Source organism: Astatotilapia calliptera, chromosome 8, assembly GCF_900246225.1.
Source record: "Astatotilapia calliptera chromosome 8, fAstCal1.2, whole genome shotgun sequence".
NCBI lineage: Eukaryota > Metazoa > Chordata > Actinopteri > Cichliformes > Cichlidae > Astatotilapia > Astatotilapia calliptera.
The window spans coordinates 21930505-21956666 of record NC_039309.1 but is presented as its reverse complement, the minus strand read 5'-3'; the positions used below and the strand labels follow the sequence as shown (position 1 = coordinate 21956666).

Sequence of the window (26162 nt, the reverse complement as noted above, 5' to 3'; positions counted from 1 at the left end):
CATCATGGATTTTCCTTTATGTTTCTCTGGTACTTGGTGTTTCTGTTATCTTGGTGTTTTTTTTATATTATGATCTGATGCTGTTGTGATTATGATTATTATTTAGTAGACTTTGGTCAGCGTCTAGTCTGTCTCTGTCTAGTCTGTGTCTTAGTAAAGTGTGTTTTGTTTCCTGTTTTACTTTGAAGGTTCTTGTTCCTGTCTGATGTCAGTATTCCGGCTTCGCTCTCCCTGTCTCGTTAGGTCTTATTTCTCCCAGCTGTGTCCCCCTTCTGTCTCTAATTCCTTGATGACTCCCTCAGTGTATTTAAACCCAGTGTGTCTTTATGTCAGTGTCGCGTTGTTAACGGCTGTTCACCCTCAGACCGTGCCTGTGTGTTCCAGCTTGTGTTTTCATGTTTGGTTTATGTTTTGTTTTCTGGCCAGCAATAAAGCTGTGGTTTTGATTCTCAAATCTATGTTCGAGTCCTGCGTTTGGATCCTCCTCTCCGCCTGCCCACACACAGAGCCTTGACAGAACGACGCGACCAGTAATGGATCCAGCAGACTCCGTATGGTATCGGCGACCCGCAGTCTCCACCTTCCTCAAGGAGAGGGAGAGGCAGGGGGCTAGGTGTGCCTGGGAGCACGAGTCACCATTCGATGGGTCTCGTTTGGCTCTGGGTGGGTCCCGCAGCTTCCAAACTGCGATGGCTACCGCCGTTCCATCAGCTGTTCCGTCAGGGATGCGAGGGGCCAAGCGCTCTCCCTCGACGGCAGTAGCTCCTCCGTTTTCTGGCGTCACTCCACCGCTGCTCTCAGAATTCAGGCCCTGCAGGAGGGGCAAGCAGCGACGAAAGAAGGATTATGTGGTGGAAGACACTGGGCTTACTCCACTGCAATCCTTTGCTTTGTTTTTGGGACTTCCACGTTCGGAGCTACACAAACTTCCCGCCTCTTCGTCCCAGCCCGGCCCACCGAAAGACTTTCGGCCCGGTCTGCAGGAGGATTCGCAGTCTGGCTTATCTCCCTCTTCCCAGAGTGAGCGACGCTCACGCAGCCGTCGCTCCGCTTCCTCTGGACAGTCAGCAGTGGTGAGCAACAAAGACTGTCTATCTCATGCACCTCCTGAACTCATGAACATAACAAACAATAAATCCACCCCTAAGATTCTGAAGACTACCTGCCATTCAAGTGGATTTAGATTCACTAACTTAAAGGTAGTTGAGTCTGTGTTTGTTAACCCTGTGAACCCCTGCTCTGAGGATTTAAGAACCGGTTTTCAGTCTGCCCAATCTGAACCTAGTGTTAAAATGAATAAGACTACTCCACTTAAATCTGGGGGGAGAAATGTTCGAACTGCTGTGAAATTTCCGGAGGCTTCAAGTTCTGTTTTCAAGTCAGCTGAAAGGGGGGTGGTTAATGTTTCTAAGCCAGCCTTTCAACCATGTACTGTTCAGCAAGGGCGCAGGCAGTTGGTAGGGACAGAAATTGCAGGCTGTAACTCAGGCTCTCTGAAGGAAGGGGCTGTCTGTTCCCCAAGGACATTTAAGGACTCTAGTTGCACCTCTCTACAGTCTATTAAGACCGTGGCTCTTCCCAGGGACTGTTCTGTGTCCCGGTTGAATGTTTCTGAGGTTGCCCACTCTGCTAAGACTATATGCCCAGACCCAGTTGGCAATATTGGGCATTTTGAGACCATTCCTGAGCTTCTCGCTCCTCCTGTTTCTGCTCCTAGGGTGCCGGCACCCGTTCCTGTGTCAGCTGGAGGCTCAGGTGAGCCCTTCCAGCAGTTTTTGTCGTGTTCAGAAGGCTCAGGAGGATTAGCTCAGTCACCATCACAACCACCATCACTACAACCTTTATGGCAGTTCCCAGCTCAGCTTTCTGATCAGCAGCCACCTTCAGCTCAGCTTTCCGATCAGCAGCCACCTTCAGCTCAGTTTTCCGATCAGCAGCCACCTTCAGCTCAGTTTTCCGATCAGCAGCCACCTTCAGCTCAGTTTTCCGGTCAGCAGCCACCTTCAGCTCAGTTTTCCGGTCAGCAGCCGTCTGTAGCACAGTTTCCAGTGTCACCTGGTCAGCAGCCGTCTGTAGCCCAGTCACCAACTCCACCACCACCCCCACTATCACCTCAAGTTCAGTTATCCATGGCTCAGTCGCTACCTCAATCAGACTTTTTGCAGACTTTATTACGGTCCATGGCCCAGTCAGTAGCGCAGCTAGTGCAGGAATCGTTAGCTTTGTCTTCTGCTAAATCAGCCTCTCATCTCCACCCTCAGTCAGGGGTCCCTATTGCCTCTGGCCCTGCATCTGCTCCAGCTGGAGGGCCTGAGGAGCCCGTCCAGCCTCAAGTGTCGTCTGCTGGGGGTTCGGGTGAACCCAGCCAGCCTCATGTTTTGTCTGCTGGGGGTTCGGGTGAACCCAGCCAGCCTCATGTTTCGTCTGCTGGGGGTTCGGGGGAACCCAGCCAGCACATCCTCACATCTGCTGGCGGTCCGGGGAAGTTTGTTCAGCTACCATCTGCTGAAACATCCCCTGTGACTCCTACATCACCGCCTGCAGCATTCACGCCACCGCCTACGGCATTCACATCATCACCATTTGCATCACCGCCTGCAGCGTCGCTGCCGTCAGGTTCCACAGCCGTCCCGCTGCCGTCAGGTTCCGCAGCCGTCCCGCTGCCGTCAGGTTCCGCAGCCGTCCCGCTGCCGTCAGGTTCCACAGCCGTCCCGCTGCCATCATCCACGCCTGGTCCGGCTTCAGCTCCGCCCACGCCGTCGCCTGGTCCAGCCTCCGCTTCTTCATCCACGCTTGGTCCGGCTTCGGCCTCCGCTTCAGCCTCGCCTGGTCCGGCCTCCGCTTCAGCCTCGTCTGGTCTGGCTTCGGCTTTAGCTTCGTCTTCGTCTGGTCCGGCCTCTGCTCCGCCTTCGTCTTCGTCTGGTCCGGCCTCTGCTCCGCCTTCGTCTTCGTCTGGTCCGGCCTCAGCTCCGCCTTCGCCTTCGTCTGGTCCTGCAGTTGCCACGCCGCCGTCGGAGCCAGCTCGATCCGTTCCGCCTCGCCTCTGCCGGCCGTTTTCCAGGCCTCTAAGGTGGCGTCATGGCCTTCGGGGACGGCCTCCGGAAAAGGTTTGTCGCCTCCGCTGGCATCGCGGCCGCCCTCCGGACCTGCTCAGTGGCCGCCACTGCCTTCCAAGTGGTCGGCCTCCAGAACTGTTTGCCTGTCGCCGCCGCTGGCTTCGCGGCCGCCCTCCGGACCTGCTCAGTGGCTGCCACTGCCTTCCAAGTGGTCGGCCTCCGGAACTGTTTGCCCATTGCCGCCGTTGCTGTGTGCACGGTCGGCCTCCAGAACTGTTTTGCCTGTCGCCGCCGTTGCCGTGTGCACGGTCGGTCTCCTGACCTCTTCATGGACTCTTGAGCTTTTGTTTCATTTTGTTTTTGATGTGCCTTCTTGTGTGTTTGGACTCTTGTGCTCCTTTTTGTTTCGGACCCTCCGTTCTGGGCCCCCTCCGCCCGCCCTGGCCTGGTGCTCTGTGCTTTTTCGTTTTGGGCTGTCGGGAGCCAGCCCTTAGAGGGGGGGTACTGTCACGGTTCTGGGTCCGTTGGACCCAGTATTTTGAGTTCATTATGTTTTGGTACTTTTGCATCATGGATTTTCCTTTATGTTTCTCTGGTACTTGGTGTTTCTGTTATCTTGGTGTTTTTTTTATATTATGATCTGATACTGTTGTGATTATGATTATTATTTAGTAGACTTTGGTCAGCGTCTAGTCTGTCTCTGTCTAGTCTGTGTCTTAGTAAAGTGTGTTTTGTTTCCTGTTTTACTTTGAAGGTTCTTGTTCCTGTCTGATGTCAGTATTCCGGCTTCGCTCTCCCTGTCTCGTTAGGTCTTATTTCTCCCAGCTGTGTCCCCCTTCTGTCTCTAATTCCTTGATGACTCCCTCAGTGTATTTAAACCCAGTGTGTCTTTATGTCAGTGTCGCGTTGTTAACGGCTGTTCACCCTCAGACCGTGCCTGTGTGTTCCAGCTTGTGTTTTCATGTTTGGTTTATGTTTTGTTTTCTGGCCAGCAATAAAGCTGTGGTTTTGATTCTCAAATCTATGTTCGAGTCCTGCGTTTGGATCCTCCTCTCCGCCTGCCCACACACAGAGCCTTGACATATATATATCCTGCACCGTGGAGGACATGTTTCTGACAGAGTAGCACTCTGCATTGAAAAATCTCCAATTATGTTTTCCGGCAGCTGATGACTTCATCATATGATGAACTTCCATTATTATAGCTTTTACATTTAAAAACGTAAATATGCTTTCCCACATTCCTTTAATTATTCCAAGTTCACGCGGACACTGTATGAGTATTTAATGCCAATGAAAAATGGAAGTAAGGGACCTGATGGGAGGGTTGGGTGGTTCCGTTGATGAGAGATTTCCTGCCTTTGTGCACATATTGAGAAAACACTCTACCTCCAAAATTGAAATATTCAACTGGATCAGCGTTTTACTTCAAATACTGTAAATCACTACTACATTCCTGGGATGCACATACATTGCAGCACTGCCCCAGAAATGTTACTTTATTGTGTCTGGATCCCTTCTCCTCCCTATAACAGGTGGGCCAGTCTGAACAAAACATGAACATCATCACACACAAGGCAATTATTAACATCTATATGTTTTTAAAAAGCCTTTCATATAAATTCTAATTCTTTGGATTTCTGTATATATTATATTTCATCATCCTCCCTGCAAATGCAGTGTCATGTTCTCCTTGGATTAAAGCCACATTAATTTTGTTTTAGACAGCTTTGATGAAATGAGTAAAAAGTATGTAGTATGTGTATCATAGTATGTACCTCTAACGCCTTCAATAAGCTCACAGTTGGCTGTAGCTCACTAGATAGAGGAGGCTAAACATAAGGCTGGTGGCTCAATCCCTGGCTACTCCAGGCTGTGTGCCAAAATATGTGAATATCGATCTGAGCATGCTGAACTGCTAGTTACTCTGGAGTGTTAGAAAGAAAGCACTTGGGTGCAGCAAAAAGTGGTTGTATTAATGGATGAATGATGCACCAAATAAAGCTATACACAAATCATTCTATTTCCCATTTAAGCGAAACCAGCTACTAACAGTATACTGGAGTAAAAACATGTAATTCCAGCTTGTGTTTGCTTATATTTGTTGCCATAAACATCAGAACACCAAACAAAGCGTTTCATGATAAACATGTAATGGTGTTGCCAGGTTCGGTCGTTCGCACTACTGTCCATGCACGCCTCACAAGCTGCTCTTTTATTCGTTTATATTATTGACAGTAAGTAAATATATTTTGAAATATTGTGTCAGTAACGCACATATGACAGCACCCCGGGTAACTGTGTAGTTGTTCTTTTTGTTCTTTTCTTTTCAGGCAGGCAGCAGTGTTTCACTAAATAATGCATCGACATCTGCTGGCACACGCCTCATATCCTAAATATCTTCCTACTTAAAGTGATACGGTACACTCACAAAACTATTGCAAGCCAACATTAGCACAGATTGCTTTGCAGTAATTTTCTATTAACAGTCATTTCCATTCATTAGATTATTAAAATGCCCCGTTTAAATGTAGCTGTGAGTCTGAGCCTCCTCTGCAATTTTTCACAATAATGTGTTGGTAGCACATGAGTAATGGTGCCGAAAATGGCACCACAGTGATGTGTTGCTGTTGTGCAATGAAAGCATTTCTCTCTTGCTAAACATGACATGCAGTAATTAGCAAAACCTGCTGTTACCCGATGCCAGCAGATCGTTGACCAGAACGAGGAACTTCTCATCTGCCACTTGGGCATCAGTCATTAGGAACACAGTGCCAATATTCTTTACGCCAGCTTTCACGTAGAGGGACGCCAGGTCACTCTGGATGACAGGGAGAGTGAGAGGGTTGGAGTGGGAAAAGTGGCACCCATAATAAGATTTGTTATTTTGCAGCGATACATGCCCGAGTGCTTTAAATTTATATACTGTGAGGATTATGTTTGGCAAAAGTGCATGCACATAATAAACTTTGTTAGATTTTAAATGAAACATGCTTTTACAGGATGATCTGTTTGTCAAGTACTCCTCTTCAAACCTTTAGGTCAGCGATACTGTAGCCTTTCCTCAAGGTGATCTGGAAGACCTCCAGATTGGAGATGAAAGCAGCCAGCCGGGTCAGACTCTGCTTGCCGCTGCCGCCCACTCCGACCAGCAGCACATTACCCCGTGGAGACTCCAGGATTCGGTTTATCCGGCAGCTTTATGTGGAGGAGCAGACAGCCAGGGGTGGGAGAGGTGTGGGGGAGGAATGAATGAAAGGGTGAGACAAGAGAGCCGGATAAAAATGTCTGACTCATACAACAAATAGCAGAAGACAAAAAGGTTTGTCTCCTGCTCTCTCTGTTCTAATGCTAACTGTCACCACCGTCTACTCCAGACTGTTCCACTGACACGTACAGCAATGAAATATATCAAACATTACACTCAGCTGCACTGTGCTCCGGAGAATCTTTATGATTTTAGTAACACAAGACGTGTGCTGCTGTTGTCGATGAAATTACTTCATTATCGCTTCTGTTGCTCCGTTTGTGCCAAAAGACACTCACTTCAGCTGGCCTGGTAAATGTAATCTCTGACAGTTCAGTTGCTTCCTTTTCTTACACTTCTAATTATTCAGCAACTTTTCGAGCTTGCACATCCACATTAGCAAGTCATAGATACATCTTCTGCTTCTATGCTTTCACTTCTAAGTTGTTTAATGTAAATTAAACTCAACTGACACATCGACTAAGATTTATTACACTTCAAACTGCATCTACTTCACCATGTCAATTTCCACTTTATCCATTTGCATCTTTTACATTACAGTTAAGTGCGTTAAGCTCTTACCTGTAAATGTCGACTTAGTTGCTGAGAGTGCTTCAAATCACAGTTTAGCAGCTTTTGAAAGCTTTAGATTCAATTTTAACTGTCGTTGTGTAAAGCTCCCAACTTCTTGAACTGTGTTCGTCAACAGTACGGCTTCGTTTTGCAGCTGCTGTCAGTTCTAAAACTTCACCCATTTTCACTTAAATCTCTTCAAATGCTTTTATCTTTTTCACTTTAAATGCTTTCCGTGTCAGTCCTGGGCTGGAGATGACGATACTTTAGCTTTTCACATCTGACTTTTTCTATCTACAATAAATGCTTTCACTTAACCTGACACCTGAGAGTCAGTTCTCTGATGCTGTAAACTCACGTAAGTGCTTCAATTTAGATCTTTTAGAATTCAAGTGAACTGAAATCTCTCCAATTAACAACTCGGTTGCTTTTTTCTCTTTCACTTTAATTGCTTTCACTGCTTTGGCAGTTGTTTCCACGGTTCAAAAATCAAGTGACACTTTTCATACTCAGGTAAAAGTTTGACTACTTGCAGCTGCTAACTCAGCTGTTTTCAGTGATAGTACACAAACTGCTGACTCTACTTCCTGCAAGGCTTAACTTGAAAGTTTTCCTCCTTTGAGAGGCCATACTTCAACTCATCTACTTTTAGCTTCCACCTAAGATCCAATCAGTGCTTCAAACCTAATGTGAGTGCGCCCGGCTTACAGTTGCAGTGAATTTAAAATTAGCTCCACATCTCATACCAAAAACAGATCAGATATGATATCACAGTTAGAGATGAACTATTTACAGTAGCTAAAGCCATAAATGTAAGAAAGCACACTTTTCTCTTTTCATTGGTTAACTTATCTATAAAATGATGAGAAACAGTTTCTGTATCTGTCTGACAGATAATCTTACTCCATGCTAACATTTCAGGACATAAATCTATGCTGGCTGATAACAGGTGTCAGACATTAGATAGACAAAAGAGCTGACCTTTACAGAACAAGAACTTTGTGGTGGCATTATGACATCACTTTGAAAAAGTGCATTGAATAAGCAGGCAGAACTCAATCTTTTGCTCGCACACATTTTCTAACCAGTCATCACCTCCTTTACTAAAAACTTGTCCACGTTAGTTTTTAAGAATGTTATTTTAAATCCACTGAATATTGCCCAAGTATTGTTGTTCTTATATGTTGTTAATTATCCCACAAAAAGACCAAAATCAGTAAGATGTAGTCATGCCATTGATCACTAATTACTTTGTATACTGAATGTTAATCTATCTGCCTAGACTGCAAAGAACTTTGGGTCATCTGCTGTTAGTTTAGATGTGCCGTATAAATAAAAGTCTTATAATTACACATTTTAGAAGACTTTAAGACGGGAAACTGGTAAAATAAAAAACAAAAAATATGCTACAGAGGCCGGGGTGACATGCAGACTTTTTTTTTTTTAATTAAAATTTTTTATTGAAAAACGTTGAATCTCTTTAGCATTTATTTCATCTGCTTATCTACTCGGTGAAGTGGCTGCTGTTACTTCTCTAAATTCTTTTAGTCTTAAAGACTTCTTAGTTAAAGAAACTCTCCACAGAGGAGCAGCTCAGGAAGCTGCTGTTTTGGGGAAGAGAAAAGCAGCACATCCTGTTCTAATCAGTCTAATTCTACCCCCGGAGACCTGATTGAAGCGTCAATCAGTTTAGGTTTGTTTTCTTAACAAGGTGTTTAAATAAGGCATTTTTATTCAGTTTGAGATTTTAAACCAAATATGGAAGAAATATTAGCTACATGTTAATGTAACCAATCTGGATGTTATTTCTAGGAATAGAAAACGCTGATCAAACGTTCTGGACGACAGGAACTGTGGCACAGAGGACTGGTGTATTTGGCTATTTGTGGAATTTGTTGACTGTTTGTAAAAATCAACTTTAATGACGACTGATTTTTTGATTCTGAATCTTGCAACCAAAATACTTTTAGACTGAGCATCCAGTCTGGATTAAATTGTCATGATATATGCTATTTTTTATTTTTTCACAGATTCACCTGTCTCTATGTTTGACAGTCTATAAAATGGAAGCGGTAATCCTAAAATACCTTGGAAGCCAGCCGACTGTCTTGACAGACAATAAAAAAACAGATACATTTTTTTTAACTCTATCTGTAGTCCTCCTCCTCCCCGGGGTTTCAAACTTCCACTCACATGTGAGCCATGGCGTCCTCAAACAGCACGAGGTTTAGGGTGGCGTTGACCTCATTGTAGCTATCCAGCACCTCCAGCAGAGTTTTACTTAGGCTGCTCCAGGACTCTACGGCCATGTATCTGGCCTCCCCCTGACCATGGGCGAAGTGGCAGTACAGGTTCATCTCTCTGGTCTGCTCCAGAGTCTCCTCCATGTCCTCAGGAGGCACACACGCAAACACACACACACATTTCAGCGATAAACATACATACAGACCCACACACTACCCCTGTCAGCATAACATTAGTGTTAAGCCTAAACAGTCTGGACAGGGACACAGCTGAATATCACAGCTGCGCAGAGGGTGACCTAGTTCATTTTCACTCTGGCAAGTGTTAGGCCCCAAACATTTGACTGGAAAGACTGTGTGTCTGTTCAGCACGCTGGTTTCCTCGGAAAACAAATAGCTGCAGTAGATGTGATGAATTAGACTATTTTTCTACTTTTTTGCAAGCTTACATATTTATCACGTTCAGCTGTAGTATTTAAAGAGACTATAAAAGTCTCTAAACATTGTCTTGTTTGCATGTAAAAATATAGCAGTAAACCATGCTGCATATTGCTCTGTGGCACAGGGGCAAAATGTCATAAGTTTACCTTAGCTGCCAGCTGTGAAAACTATACATGAGCAGGGTTATTCTCTCCCTTCTCCTTCTGTGTGTGTATGTACACATACACTTGTCAGGTTCTTCATTGTGGGATGACTAGTGTGCATGTGATAGAGCTAGGGAGTGCAGTGAGGGAGCAGTGGACAGAAAACCATTAAAATGTTTTCCAATTTGCCAGGCTGACAGCACGGACATGACAGGCAGACCCCCACACCACACTGATTAATATTCTCCCCCAACATTCCTTTTTCTCCTCTCCTCGCTGTGTTGGCCACTGATGTCCAGGTCCAGACACAGAGCAGGCAGCCTAATGATCCCGCACTTCCCTCCCTCCCCAGCCTCCAGCCTCCCGCTCTTGTCTTCCTTCGCTGAACTTTGTAAAACTCTCACCTCATAGAACTTCTTTACTGTGTCTGCCTGCAGCCTATCAAAAAGCTGGAAGTCCTGCTCCTCCACCAGCTTGTCTCTGTAGACCCGGTTCGACTCATGCAGGTAGATTTTCAGCAGGTCTAGGGGGGCTTTCAGACACTCACCGGTACAGAAGAGAATGCCCTGAGCAGGGAAAGGAGGGAGGAAGGTTTCAAGTTTCATTCCGTTTATTCCACAACGAGGAGGGAAACACAGCACACTCACTGCAGGTAAATCAATGGATATTGAGTGGACAAGCTGTTAGGAGGTGTGTCAGATAAAACTAAGAAATATGGGATCACTTTTCTTTCAGCGTGTAGTCTCAAGGGTATTGCTGCGTGCAGAGATGGAAGAGTGACCAAAAAAAGAAATAAATAAATCAGGCACAGACTCCACACATCATTCCCACAGAGACTTTAAACACAAATCTTATGCTCTAACCTACATTTTAATTGGATATCAGTCATTTATTATAAGTTTAATGCACTTTTTCAGATATGTGCTGGTTAACAAAGAATTTCAGATTTCATACATGACCTCCAAGGTATGACAGCAAAGAAGAATTTAATACAAGCCACACTGCAATCCAGCTCCACTCCAGCTCCTATTTACGGTAATGTAATACTGACCTGATCAGTGTTATGTCTGTTCTTATTGATACCAGCTCTGGAATGCACTGGAGGGCTTGCTTCTACTGTCTCCACTGCTGGGTTTCTAAGAAAGCACGTCTCAAGGAGAGGGAGTCGTGCTCAACAGAGCTAGAAACTAACTGCATATGGAAATTTTAGTCCTTTTGGACCATAATGGTACTAACTGAGCTATAATTACTGCCTTGCTGCAATTTACATATTTTACCTGCGCAGACACATATGCACACTGAAGACTTTGCAGGAAGTGTTAAGAGTCTTAAAAATAAAACTTTAGTAGATAAACTGAATATTTAATCCATTGCAGACACGAAAAAGTCAGGTTAAAATCAAAGAACCCCCCCCACCTCAAAACTGGGGGGGATCAGTCTGATTCATCTTCTTTGGACTGTGAATATTTTGAGCAAAACCTGTGTCAATTCAACATGTAAATACAAAGCTATTTGAGGAATGAAAATTTTGACAGGCTGATGAGTCAAGTAGCCAAGATTTCAAATAATGACATACGAATGAAGTGTTAGCCTAAAACTGAGCAATCAGATTGCTCTAAATGCTGAATCAGACAGCTTTTTTTCTATTCTTGGCTCCTTCTGATATCACTGAGGGGTATCATGCTATGATTATCTAGGGCATGTGTTTATGAGAGGCAGCCAATCACAAGAAAGTTAGCTTAGAGAGGAGGAAGAAAGCTTAAACTTTTTTAAGAGGCGATGAACTGAGAAGCTACACAAAGGCAAGAAAACAAGGATTATTTTGAAATGTGAATCATGAAAAGCTACTCGAGGTCCAGGAATAAAAACATGGAGGAAATGGAAATGAGCAGAATTAGTCCCTATTAACAGTAAGCTGTGATGCATATCTGTTTTAAATTTTATGGCAATTGGAGACAACTAAAAATATAAACCCCATGGTGGTGTTTAAGGAAAAGTGAGAGCTTATTTCTGGCTATCATCAAGATTCATCTTCTTCTGAGTTTGGCCAGAAGCAGTAATTGCACTCAACAATATCTATAAAACAACTGAGCCAGCATGGCTGAACATGAATGTGTTTTTTTAATTTATTGTTTTTGTGGGTTTTTCTTTTCATCCCTTAGATTAAAACAAAAAAGTCACGACAATGAGCAGATGAGTGTTTGGTGGATGATTGATGATTAATGCATCTCTAGAGAAAGCCAGTGTGATGCGACGGCTTTCCCACGGGGACGCTGACGATGAAGCCAGGCGGATCTCGTAACAGTCTCACCGCGTCACATAACAGGTGCCGTATAGGATGAGAACAGGCTGGAGAGGCGCCCAGGCACTGTTTGTTCCCCTCTGCACAGCGTTACCCAGGAGGCAGCGGCAGAGGCAAGCAGATGCTGTGTGTTTCCAGCCCCAGAACTTATTCTAATCAACAGAATCATCTCCGGGGGTAAAGCCAGCTGAGTCTGATCTGACTCCATATCTGAGCCGGCTGAATGAGACAACTGGCTGCTAAATCCACTGTGTAATTGTGCAGATGGGAGGTGTGCTCTGGGTGTGGATGAGTGTTCTTAAGATGCAAACCTAGCCTGAGTAATGGACACCACTCCGGCTCTACCAAAGTTAAGACGTTTTCCACGAGAATGTGTGAATGATGTCATATTTTTGACTTTTAATAGATCCAGCTCTTTCTACTTCATTTCTTTGTTTAATGGTGTCAATCACGACTCCCCGCATTCATTGTGTACAAGTGTGCTTGAGCAAAACAAAACACCATATGGCACCTAACTCTATATAACAGTAATAATCACAGCCTTAGCTGTTAGCAGTATCACTTGAACAAACTGAGAGCAGACAGAACTTTGTTTTTCTTCTATCCAGCTGACTTTGGCATACTATCTCATCCTCCGTGCCCCTGATCTTTCATTGCTTTGTTCAACTCAGAGGAGAGGGATTAGAGAGCACTTGGTGTCGGCATGTATCTGTCTGTCGTTCTGTCTGCAGCATGCTCGCTTTTCTCGTAGCCTGACAGCTGCTCCAAGCCCCAAACAATGCTTCCCCTGCTAACAAATGCACCCAGCTGACTATCTACAGAACATCATGCAGACATATTGTGTAGTCAGTACAGTTTGGCTTTGGTCTCTCTGCACCATCGTGTATTCTCTTTCTCTCCCTAGTCTCTGTCCTCCTCTTCCACTCCACATCCATCTTTCCCCCCGTCTCCTCCCTCGCCTCTCGAGCGTCGAGGAGCTCATTTAGGCTGACGTGGAGAAGACAAGCCCATGGATATGCCCGCTGGTCATGGCAGAGAACGAACGCTGGCAAACGGAGCTCTTTGACAATGCTCCCAGTCGGACGGCAAACTGTTTGTCTAGCCCTATTAGTGGAATTTGGCTACTGTACTTCACTTATAGTGCGTTTAATTTAACATCCGCAGGGTGGAATGATCAAACTAAAGCCCAGGAAAACTGAAGATTTATGGAGACAATGTGTCTGCTCTCTGTCTACTCGCCAACTTTTTTAAGGACAGGGTACTTTAAAAAGTTGGCGAGTAAAGGAAGGTAAAGTTTAGAAAGTATTAGCTCCTGTTAACTATTCAGCAACCTCCACTAACCTTAGAACTTTGCCAGCAAACAGCAACAATCTTCTCAAGATGCAGCCTTGACTGTTTTGTGGACCCGCTCCTTTTGTCATTTTCAAAAACACCTTTACACAGACCACTGCAAGCTCCCACAGAGCTTCTAAGCTTGACTTTCTGCCTCATTAGTGTTGATTATAATGAGACAGCTTCCTCTGGCTACATCTCCAAGTTTTGAAGAAAAGAGGAAAAAATCAATTACAAAAAAAGTCCTCCAATTATCTCAGCTGAGGCAAACATCTGAAACATCAAGCTAGTAAATACTGACTGACAACTATTTAGGCCTCATAGCTGAAATGAGAGGAAACGTTTGTACTGTCAAGCCAAATACTTTCCCACTTTTGAAGGTGTAAAAGCACAGAGGTATGGCTGGGAAAATACTGCCGAGGCAGAGCTGTAAGCTAAGAGGTTTCTCGCCTCTACCCACCTGTCCTCGGGTCTTTGCGGCGAGAACTGAGTAAAAAAAAAAACTTCAAATAAGCTCCAGGAGTCCATTTTCTGGCTTTCTTTACATTTCCTCTCAGGATGGGGAGAGGAGACAGCTTTGACATTGTTTCCTCTTTGTGGTTATTAGATGTCCGATCTCGCTGTGCAGACCAATTAAAAAAAAAAGATTTTGATGAAAGAGGCAGAATGGCTTATTTAAACACTAGCTTCAAAGTGTTGTGGTGCAATTTAATTCCCAACTTTTTGACGGCAGTGATGTGTGTGATCTAGGACCTAGAAGCTAAGTCTTTAGGTGGTCAGGGCGAGTGCATTGGCAAGGACGATAAGTAGGCTTTAATCTTAAAGTGCAGAAGGCTCAGCATACTTCATCTGACAATCTGGTCTAAAAAGAGTCTCTCCTTGTGACGGCTGAACACTGACATTGCATCTACATCATGCAGTGATTTGCCAGGTGTGGTGGGATGGTTTAAAAACTTTATCTGGCTCTCTCTTTTCTTTCTTTCCTTAAACTCAGTGAGGCCTACCACATTATCTGTTATAGAAAAGTACCGTAACCCAGTGATGTAGGACTGTATGAATTTTGGCATCTAATATTGCTCTCTTCAGTGTTTGGCAATGCTAAAATATTTTTGTACTGTGTACTTGTCTATTCACTAAGTGTTGGTATTTTATCAATGCCTGAAGGTCTAGCTATTCTAGCTTCTTGAGTTGCTGTTTCGAGCCCTCCAGTGTGCAGCACAGAGCTGTCTTTACCATTCTTGTTTCTGGTGAGATAACTAAAGACACTCCCACATCTCCACATCACAGTGGTGTCCCCACTGGTTTTGCTGTTCTTCGATCCACACCATCCTTGGCGTGGGTCACAATAAACGGGAATAATAACTTTCCATCCACCCATAAATGAACAGCACATGAGGGTGCTGAAGCCTTTCCCGGTTGTAATAAGACAAAAGACAGGATACACCCTGGACACCCATTCATTAACATTCACCTACGGCTAATTTAGAATCACATGTAACATGAAAGTCTTTGGATTGTGAAAACCAGAATTCCTAAAGCAGACCCACACAAGCACACAGAGGAACTGCAAACTCAGCTGGTCACCAGGTTCAAACCTCACTGTGAATCGTAAGCACTGCATCACCACTTAAAGGAAAATCTTGATATTGTGACAAATATGCACAAATAACAATATTGCACATAGCTGCGTTCCTTTTTGTATGCTTTTATACAGTTACACTTGGAGACTCTCCTGCTGCCTCCCTGCACTTACATTTTGTGCTCAATGAATTTGAACTTGTCTACATTCTTCTGGGGCAGTGAAAGTTGTCACTTGAGGTCCATCATGTACCAGTCATTCTGAACCACACGACGTGCTTGGCAGACCACAGGCAGATGATTGCTGTCCTTTTAAGCTTTTGCTAATGGCCTTTTTGGATTCAGCTGCTATTTTGATTTTGATTGCTGGTATTTTTGGGCAGTTTTTGCTTTTAACTGACCGGCTTTGTTTGTCATGTTTGTGAGTTTTGCTTGCCCAAACTCTGGAGTGAAATTTCAGCCTATATGAAAAAAAAAATCAGGATTAGAAAAGAATCTAAACTAGCATAGTTTCACACCTATATATTCTGCACAGTGAAAAACTCAGTTGGACCTCAGTTGGTCCTCTGTAAACTCCAAGCTAAAATTATGAAAAATCTAGTTCCTATAGCTCAGTGGCTTAAAGCATTAATTATACAACGGAGGGTGTTAAATGAGAGCCTGCCCTCCATGAAACCGTGGAGGATTCTGACAGAAATATTGCCCCAAAAGCTTCTCCCCTGACAGCTACAGCGCTCTGATATTATATTCATTTAAATACATTAAATCATCACTAACACCCGTGGAAGTGCAAATCCATTCTATTTTCTGTTACACTTATTTCAGACTTATTTCTGGCTTTCAGACTCAGCTCTTAAATCAATAATCATTTAGATGAGAAATTAGTGATAGAAGCCTGGCTCTACCCGCATGGGAAGCAGAGCCGTAGAAACAGAAAGGAGCAAGTTAAAAGGAGTGATGTGGAAAAAAGCTCCCAACTTTATGGAGGTAACTTCTTGCCTTTCGTTGTGAGAAGTTTAGCTTGAGGTCATAGCTCTCAAATCATTTCTGCATGGATAAATCCTTCTGGTGTATGTGTTCAGTACCTGGAAAATGTTGGAGAGGTCTCGCAAGTTAAAGATGTAGTGGAACTTGACTGCGGTGGGGAGGAAGGCGGAGGAGACGCGCTGGTGCAAGGCCAGGGCTAACTGCACAAGGGTGGAGCAGCTTTTCTGCAGGGCAGCACTGAAACCCTCTCCTCTCAGGTGCTGAGACAGAATGGAGGTGTAGATGGTGCTCAGGGCCTCGGCTCCGGGAAACGACAGGGCAAAAACTGAGAAGTGGCGCTATAGAGGGGGGCAGAGCATAAAGGAGGCAAGAGTAAACACATGTTTGTCACTTATTATGCAGTCGGTTTGTTTCCAGAATGAAACCAAGGGTCACCTTGTGGGTGTTTGCAGCAATAAGTGAAGAAAGGCTGTCACCCAGTCAAGAATGACTTTAGAATTTAAATATGACAGGGTGAATGTCTGGGTGTACAAAGTGTGTGACTCCAGGTCAGTCAGAGTTTGTGTCTGTAAACAAAAGTCATTTTTAATCTAACTGCAGAGGACAAGGTCAGAAATAATCTGCATTTAGCCAAGTACCAAAACTTTCATTTATTAAACAAAAATGTCCCTCATTCTATTGGATGTCTGCTGCTCCACAACAAGATAAAGAAAATTAAGTGCTGTGAGAAATTATCGTCACTCAAATTTTAATATTAGACAAAGATAACCCAAATGAATACTAAATGCAGTTGGTAAATAATTTCATTTATAAGGAGGGAAAACAAGCGTGTAATCAAACACAAGTAATCAAAGTCCAGACTTAAATCTGATAGAGATGTGTTGTCATGACCTTAAACAGGCCCTTCATGCTCAAAAATCCTCCTGTGGTTGAAATAAGACAATTCTGCAAAGAAGAGTGGGCCAAAGTTCCCCCACAGCAATGTGAAAGACTCATTGCCAGTTATCGCAAATGCTTGATTGCAATTCGCTGCCAAGGGTGACACAACCAGTAATTAGGTTTATAGGACAATTACATTTTCCCATAGGGCCTGCTAGGTTTGTAAAGCTTTTTTCCCCACTTAATAAATTGAAATATTTCCTGGAGCAGCAAGTGTATTTTACTCCACAGTTAAAAAACAGTCCCTAGAAACATTAGTATTTACACCTGCTCTCTCATTCCACAAAGTTCGTTTTTAAAAAACATCAGAGACAGACGGAGTGTTTTACTCTCCTACCTATCATGTCTGCAGCACTGATAGTACAACTGCTGGAAATCTCTCCTGCTGAATCACCTCCTCCTGCCCCTAATAAAGTACACTAAATACCTTCAGATCGTTGATCTCTCTCTTCTTTAACGCTGTAGCCATGTACCAAAGTTTGTCCCCCAACCTCTTCATTGCAGGCATGTCTCACTAACTTTTCTACAAGCTGTTTCAGTGTAATGACAAGCGGCACCCTGACCTACCGTCATCTGTTCTTTTTCTACCAGAGGAAGCAATCGCAACAGTATCGAAAAGAATTCAGTCCAACAATCTTCCTACAGTTGAGCATTACACTCTGGACCTGAATGTTCTGTGAGAACGTTTTGATGTTCATGTTAAAGTCCTTTTAAATTGGAGTCTGCAGCATTGTTCTCTTATCTAAGCCCTGCAGCTGTTGATCTACTCCTTCAGATGTTAGATATGATGCTAGCCACAAAATCATTTAGTGACAATATGGCAAACAATGCTCAAACGACAACTAATTGATGTCAGTCTCACTCTGTGTTTTGATTCTTTCACTTATTAAATTCTTGATCTTTGACAGATGTTTGTTTTACCACATTTACTCTTTACAGCTTTACTGGTACACCTGTCTATCCTCTCATTCTCACATATGTATTCTGTCTTGATTCCGCTCTTCTCTCCAAAGCATGCCTCCACCTTCATCAACACACTGAAAGCAAACATTATATCAACTGGACCAGCCCCCTTTCTGTTCTTCATGCACTTCAAAGCTGCCCTCACTTCTGCTTACTAATCCTCTGAACATTTTCTTTATTCAGCTCCACTCTTTCATATGTACATTTCCATCTGTATCCTTAATCTTCCTGGCCAGCTGCATATCTTTTCCAGCTCAGTTTCTGTGCCTCACCAATTGTTACAGGTCCTTTTCTCTTTCCTTATGTCCAGCCTCACATATAACTCGCCATAATCCTTTAACCACCTCTCTCTTTGCCGTATACCAAGCCTCCCAGTAGTCCTGTCTACTTTCTTCATCTCTGCTTGTTCCACTTTTTATTTGCCAGCATCTTCTTTTAAATAATCCTTTACTTCCTTATTCCACCAATTCCATTCCAAGTCTCCTGTCCTATTTTCTCTGTGCAGAAAATACACTAAACACCTTCTTGGCAGGTTCCCTCACCACTTCAGCTGTACTTTCACAGTCTTCTGATAACTCTTCTCTACTACCCAGAGCCTGTCTTAACTCCTCCCTGAACTCTGCACAATATTAGTAACAGTAAAGCAAGTAGAATAAAATTTTATTTTTATAGCACCTTTCGAGACAAAGCTCATAAAGTGCTTCACAACCGAGCCAGAGCATTAAAATCACATAAATAAATATTTATTTTTCAACTACCACCCTTTAATCATTGCGTCTACTTTCCCTCGCTTCCTCTTCTTGATTTCCAAAGCCAACATCCGAGGTTGCCTAGCTACACTCTCCTCTGACACCACCTTGCAGTCTCCTATCTTTTTTACACTGCACCTTCTGCAGAGGATGTAGTTTACCTCCCACCACTCTTATATGTTATCCTGTTTTCCACACTCTTTCTGAAATATGTGTCCAACACAGCCATTTCCATCCTTTTAGCAAAATCCACTGCTATCGGCCTGTTTACATTCCTCTCCTTAACCTACCCAACAGCTCCTCGTCATCTTTGTTCACTTCATGTCCACTGAAGTCTGGTCCAGTCACCACTCTCAGTCCACTAGTGATACTCTCTACCACTTCATTCAACTTACTCCAGGAGTCCTCTTTCTCTTCTAACTGACATCTAACTCACAGGGCACATCCAGTGACAACATTCACCCTTCAATTTCCAGCTTCTAACTTCTGATCCTGTTTGGCACTCTTTACCTTTATAACACTATTCACACTATTCCTACTCAACTTCATATCTACACCATGACAGAACAGTTTGAATCTACCTCCAACGCTCTTGGCCTTGCGTCCCTTCCCAATAATACATCTATTGTCTTTCATTCCACTCTGGCTGCAACCTCCTTCTTAACCTTTCATCTCTATTATTTTCTAGTGGATGGTTCCCCGTTTTACATATGGTCTCAGATTAGGCATGGCAGTGCAGAGTCAAACGGCTTTCCCTGGGACATAACATAGAGGACTCTGTCCTCCCACAGTTTTACTGCTCTTTTGACATTGCTTTTACTGAGACTGTAACTGAAACAACTAGATTCATACAGCAGAGACAGATAGACAACTGTGAACATGGAAAACAACTCTTCAAAGCATCAAACGAGTTAGTTTTTCTAATGGTTGTAAAACATTTCTATCACGACTGTTTGTGCATGCTTTACATAAATGTTATAAATGCCTCTTTGAAGTCATCTTTACATCCCTTTGTAAAGCATTATAAATTACCTTGTGTCTGAATAGTGCTACACGAATAAATTTGACTAGTGTTGTAGTAAATAGACCTAGGCACTTTGCAGTTGTCGAGTTGATCACAAATGCTGACAGAAAATATTCTATAGTCAAACAATGAACCCAAGCACACCAGCAAGTTAACGAAAGAGAGGCCAAAATAGAAGCAAGGTGTTGCAGTGGCCCAGTCAAGCCTACATCTTAATCCATGTGGAATCAGTCGGTAGGACCTCAATAAACAAAAGTTTCGCCATAACGATGCCATTAATAAAGTTATACAGAACATTATTACTGCACCTAAGCTACTGAATGGGGTGTGCATTTTCTTTTACTTTAGACTGAAACCAATGTATTTTAAAAACTAGCAGCTTGATGTGACCCAGCTGTGATGTTGCTCTGCTACATTTGTTGGAGACAGGGCTGGATAAACCTGACATCACAGTAAAGCATGTAATAGACACGCTGGCTGGATATACTGTAAATAATGGAATTGGAGCTGCTCTGCTGGAAAAACTATGTGATGATATGGTTTTTAAAATTACCCACATCGTTTTTCTGTATTGTATATTAAAAATACCAAACAATATGCCTACACTTCTGCTATATCTGTGAATCAGTACTGAATGGTGACTTGTAATATCACATTACAAAGTCCTCATCATGCTGCACACTGGCTTGTTATGTTTCTAATACTATATATTTGCAGAAGTTGTTTGCAACTTCTTTAACTCTGACCCTGAAATCTTCTGTAGTATAGCCCCTCTGTACGGCAGAAAGCCACATGAATGTATATTGGGATATTTTCTTTTGTTCTTTTCTAATTTCTTACGTTAGATTAGTTGTGTGTGTGATAACGCAAAGCCACACAAATAGGCAAGAATAAATGCGGCACCACCCTCAGGCAAACCAGTCTAATTTTCTAAATGCTGAATTATAATGTTGAGAAATGATGGAGTTAACGCTTCCTGAAAGTTTTGTCAAAATCTAATCAACTCTGCATGAAGGAACAGACAAATTAACAAAGAGAGAAACAAACAATTTGGCAAATTCACAAGGAAGAAATAAATGACTGTAAAACAGCATATTTAGATTAACTTAGTCCTAGACTAAAAGTAAAGGTCAGTGAAAAGGGTTTAGGACTGGGCTAAATTCACATCTGCTAAACTTGTCGATAATGGTTCTGAATTCAAACTCAGAAAGCAAATTTAAAGAAAAACTGATAACGTGTGAGATGTAGTGCACGTGAAACCTCAGCAGCGAGTTGCATAACCAGTGGATCACAGCGTGCTGGGAGGCCGAATGTGTGTGTGTGTGTGTACCTGTAACCGTGGATTTATGGTGAAGCTGCCAGCTGTGGGGTTCATGCAGGACACGTATTGAACGTTGTGTATTTCCTTCAGAAGCAGCTTATTACGCTCATACCTGGGAGTCCACACACACATGCAGAAAAAAATCACTCTTTAACAGTCTTGCATGCAGAAAAATACTCATGCCCCCTGTCTCTAATACACACACACACACACCCACACACACTTTTGCAGATATGGACGCCTCAGCTCCCACTTAAGCTGGCGTGGCACAGCAGCATCCTCCTTCCTCTAAATTTCATACCTGAAATCCTCCTAGCATATCTCTAATGGGCTGACTGTGTCTAAGCCAGTTAGCCTGTGTCTGACGCAGTGGAACCATGTTCAGAATGGCTTCACTGTGTCAGAGAGATGAGCAACAAAATCCTTTTAAGGCGAATCACACAAGCCTGCTCCCACATTTGACTTTTGACACTCATAAAAGTTGTAGCATATTGATACTAAGGCAGGGATTTCTGTGAATACTAAAATGAGGGAGTTTTCAGAGGAAAGCTGCGAATTATTAACATTTCACAGCTATCAGCTACTGGCACTCAATTATCTGAATGATCCCTTTATCTGTTAATACAGGGAGAAATTGTCAAAACTGTCCATCATTTGAGCAATTAAAGCGGTGCTGATGTAGCATTTTCTGAAAATCACCTCTGACAGCACAACCTATAAGTATAATGTTCCTCTTTCAAGCAGCACGTGTATATTCTCTCCCATACATGTGTGGATACTGCACAGCTACATGATAAATGACAGCGCCTTACCAGTGGTTGTAGTCCATGTGTTGGCGTATTAGTGTGTGAGGCTGAACCGTGCCATATGCATCCACCTCAGGCATGTTCATGTCGTCTATGAAGTAGATCAGTCTTCTGCTGCCTGGGGGTCCGTAGTTGCGCCCTGCTTTCTTCTCAAGGGGTTTTTCTAACACAGCTGTGCGGGAGATGAATGAAAGAGCAGACAGCAGAAAGAGGAAAATCAGCACAGAGGAAACTGTAACTGAAAAACAGCATTTACAGAGTAGCTTCGAATCTGGGAGTTGGAGTCATTTTGACTTTAGAAGAACACCCAAGGCAATGATAACTAATATGTAAGAAAAATTATTCCACTATACGAAATATAATTTTCTATTATTCTCTTTTTGCTGTTTTAGTATTTTTAACTTTTTAGGTCTCAGTGTGATTTACAATAAAAGAAGAAAAAAAAGAAAAATATTAATTGACATTTCAAGTGAGCTGCAACATGCAAAGAGCAGTTAGACATTTCTGTGTGTTAAGCACTGACAAGAAAAAGACACAAGGACACAGGGTACAGGCACTAAAGCAGTCTGAGGTGTCCCAATATGGAAAATAAAGATTCGGATCAGCAGCATTACCCATGCTACATTTGCATGGATGTACGTATGTATTTCTTTTGATAAACTGTATCTTCAACCTTCGGAGGCCCAAGTTGTAATGACGACTCTGACACTAACTCTAAGGCAATTGTCTCTGATGACTTAGACTTCACAGGGTTAACCAGCAGCTAAAGACAAACACAGATTTGTTATTTATATTTGCAGTAATTTACATTTGGCTGCTCTGTTCTGGGACTCTGTGTCCTGACAGAGACCCCAACACAGAACAGACCGAGTATCCCTGATTAAAGATCATATACTACGGAGCCCCGCAGGGGACATGGGAGAAAAAAAAAATTAAGACGGACTTTTGCGAGATCTCGCAAAACTATCTCGGGATCTCGAGATAGTTTTGCGAGATCTCGCAAAAGTCCGTCTTAATTTTTTTTTTCTCCCATGTCCCCTGCGGGGCTCCGTAATATACATATCCTTTGACATAAAAATATTCTACTTTTTTTTCCTTTCTTTTTTTTTTTTTTTACAATATTTATGTAAAACAAACTGTAAAATTATGTAAAATAACTTTTATATTAATGTTGATGTTTTCAAATTTTTTGAGTAACCTTACAGAAACACAGCTATGGCTATATAAATCATGCAATCATGATTTCATATGTCTCTCTGTAAGGATCACTGTGAGTTGGTCAGCATCAGTAGAAGAAATACTGGTGACTTCCAGTGCTACCCCTCAGTCTCCAAGTAAACACATTTATGGGATAAAAATCCTCTGTTGCCACATTCTTAAGTTATCACATTCACAAAACTTGACCTCTGACCTTGACCTTGAGGTCGAAGCCACTAAGATTCAAAATCATCGCAGATTTTTAGTAGATACACGATGGTATCAAAGTCACGAACTGCCTGCATAGCCGGCTTGGTGAAATCAATACTCTATCAGTCTTTTATGAATGAGGGGTAAAAAAGCAAACTCCATCAGTACTATGACCTCATGCAACAGCTTAGCACAGTTATTTAATCAATTACAGTCCTTCAGATGCACAGCTTAAACAGAGAGGTGTGCCATTTGCCATTTTAAATCATTCCTACCTTGAAGCATAGCAGATGTGGTATAATAATTAAAAGGGACATTTTTGATCATATATTTCTCTGCGTCCAGTGATCCCAGTTTTTCCCCAACCAGAACAGACTTCCCGGTGCCAGCGTTTCCAACCAGCATGACAGGCCTTCGGTACTCCAGCAGATGGTCCAAGAAGTAACGAACTCGAATGGTCTCTGTAGTGTGGACCAGGCATGCCTGCAACATGGGAATCATTCACAAATATTTGATACACATTGTCTGATGGGAACACTAGTAAGACTGTTCAGTGTCGTTATTATACCTCATACATTCCTTGTTATTCTATACCGTTTTGTTTCCTCGTATTCCTAATTGTCTAAATCGTGTAATATTGCAAAGCCGCTCCTTTGTCCTTTGTGTGTTTGTTACCTGATTTGCATTGTGAGTGCCCACCAATGTACAAGATCAGCTTGTATTCAAGAGTTGGATTACGGAATTAACTTTTACTCTGCCTCTATCCTGTTTTTCACTCGCTGGGCCCACGTCCTCATTTTAGGTTTGACAGCGGCTCCTGGGCCTGGCAGATCCCCATAGAAGTAAAGAAGTTAAAGAAGTGAAAAGGGGATGGAGGGTGGGGCACGTAAATGAGAATGAATGGCTTGTAGAACTGGGGGAACCTATATAGATGAGAACTGGAAGGAGCGTGTTTGGAGGTGTGGTCCAGCTCCTGAAATTCAGATACTTTATCTCCAATTGAGTCCCCATCCTGCTGCTATGCACAACAGGAAGAACTACTGTAGCTACTTTAAATTCTAGGTGTATTATTCTGATCACTTTTTCTCATGTGGACAGGTCTTTAAAATATTAGCTATGGTTGACATAAAGACAAGCGCTTGTCTATTCACACATCTAGAGCATTTGGAGTTACGTTACAGCCACCTGCAGAATGTAATCCTAATTCTGTGACAGTTTTCACAAACCCTTGGTGAACATGCCTTGGTGTTAACTTTTGCTCAAAGTTGTCCAATGTGTCAAATTTGTCGGCTGACATTGTGATAGTCTATACTTTAAAACAGTAAATATTCTGTTAGAACTTCCAAAGAAATTAATTTTTTTCAAACCCTTTTGGAGCAATTTTTAACAGTAGTTTTTATTTAAAGGAATAAGCTTTGGATCATACAAATTAATGTTAGTTCAAATGTTTAATAATAACTGCCAACATTAACGCCTTGAGGTTTTTCAAGATGGCTACTGATTGGCTGGTTGGAACATTTAGTCACGTAAATAGCACATAAAACCTAAGAAAGCAAAGAATGAAAGAAAACACACAAAAAAGCATCTAATCTAAAACCTTTGTTGTACCTGAAGTGGTGTGTCTGCATCCATCTCAAACTTGGGCACCATCTTGGACCAGGGTTCAAACTTCTTACTCTTGGGGTCGATGTAGTAATCAAACACGGTGCCCTGGGTAGGGAACTTGATGGTTTTGAACTCGGTCACCCACCACTTGCTGAACTCCACTCTGTAGTCAACCAGCTGTGCTCACACAGAGCACACATGCAGAGACACAGAGGGTAGGCGAGCGGTCAATACTCTAAAATGACTTCCCCTCTGCTTCTTTTCTGTACAGTAGCGATGGATCTATGTGTTTGATTTATACTGGTGCGAATGCAAACCAGAGGACAAATAAATGGCAGCAATATAGTGATCCAGCTACAGCAGATGAAGGGTGGAAAATAAGAGATGGCAGGCGTATCTATGCATCTCTGCGATTCAGACGGTGAAGTAGCCTCATCACCTGCTGGCTGGCAGCTCCTCGCCTTCCTCTCTGCCTCCCCACTCCTTCCTACCTGTCTTCTCTATTCACTACCAACTCTCCAGTCAATAAAACCACTTAGCATTTAAATGCATCTGTGATGGGAAAATAAAGTGGAGTACATTTGTACCAAGGGGAAAGCAGTTTTATCCCATAACTTAGACGGACGCGCTTACTGTACGGCACTAACTGGATTGCTTAGCAACTGTTCGCCATGGCTCTCCTGCTGATTTAAATTCAGCCAGTCTGTGTGTTGTTCAGGGGGAATGGAGTCCACTTCATTTTCAGATGAAGATCTCTCCCTTTTAAAACCCCTGCCATTTCATCAACTGAAAATAACATTGAAATGACTTTTCACAAATAGAGACACAGAGTTGAGTTGCATAAGAGCCATCACGGATGGAATAATACCAAGAAATACCAAGTGCAAGAAACTCTTTCAGGAAGGGGTTATGGGGAGAAAAATTATTCAGCTGTTTCAGTTATTTCCCATTCTTTTCCTTCTTTATGCAACCACTTAGTACTTATCTCACACGCCTAGAGCCCTTTGCATTACCTGGTCTTGAAACATGGCCCCTCCAAAGGCCCAGACCGCAGCAAAGACAAAATAGAGCTCATAAAGTTCTTTGGCACAGTCTGCCGGGGTGTTTTCTGGAGTCAGAAGACATTCCAGCAAGTAGCACAGCATCTGGACCAGACTCTGCTCAGGGATAGGGATGATTTTCTTAAACCTGAACAAAGATAGATGCATTACATCACACGATTCAAGCATTGTAGTCGTCTCATGTTGCTCATTCAGTACATAAAGGAACAACTGTGTACACAGCAAACAATAAAATGTTAAACTCTGGTGTTACAATCTGCAGTTTTGAATTGGATCACATGTTTCTTTTCCTCATTTAACAGAACAAACACAGCTTCTTTCAATTGAACACACTGAATTATGTTGAAGTCCAAGAAAAGAGAGGACATATTTATGAGCTGTGGCA

General features: G+C 42.8%; 1 protein-coding gene across 2 annotated transcripts in view; it reads right to left on the bottom strand.

The window, feature by feature from the left end:
• dnah9 (dynein, axonemal, heavy chain 9) overlaps positions 1–26162 on the bottom strand; it is a 198962-nt gene that overhangs the window by 107434 nt on the left and 65366 nt on the right. For both annotated transcript variants that reach the window (XM_026177431.1, XM_026177432.1), the window contains 10 exons: positions 25730–25904; positions 24720–24893; positions 23387–23594; positions 21711–21876; positions 20908–21010; positions 16001–16240; positions 10108–10269; positions 9070–9266; positions 6092–6254; positions 5754–5877 (listed from right to left, as the gene is read on the bottom strand). In XM_026177431.1, coding sequence (XP_026033216.1) covers positions 5754–5877; positions 6092–6254; positions 9070–9266; positions 10108–10269; positions 16001–16240; positions 20908–21010; positions 21711–21876; positions 23387–23594; positions 24720–24893; positions 25730–25904 — 1712 coding nt within the window. The remainder of the gene's footprint in view (positions 1–5753; positions 5878–6091; positions 6255–9069; positions 9267–10107; positions 10270–16000; positions 16241–20907; positions 21011–21710; positions 21877–23386; positions 23595–24719; positions 24894–25729; positions 25905–26162) is intronic.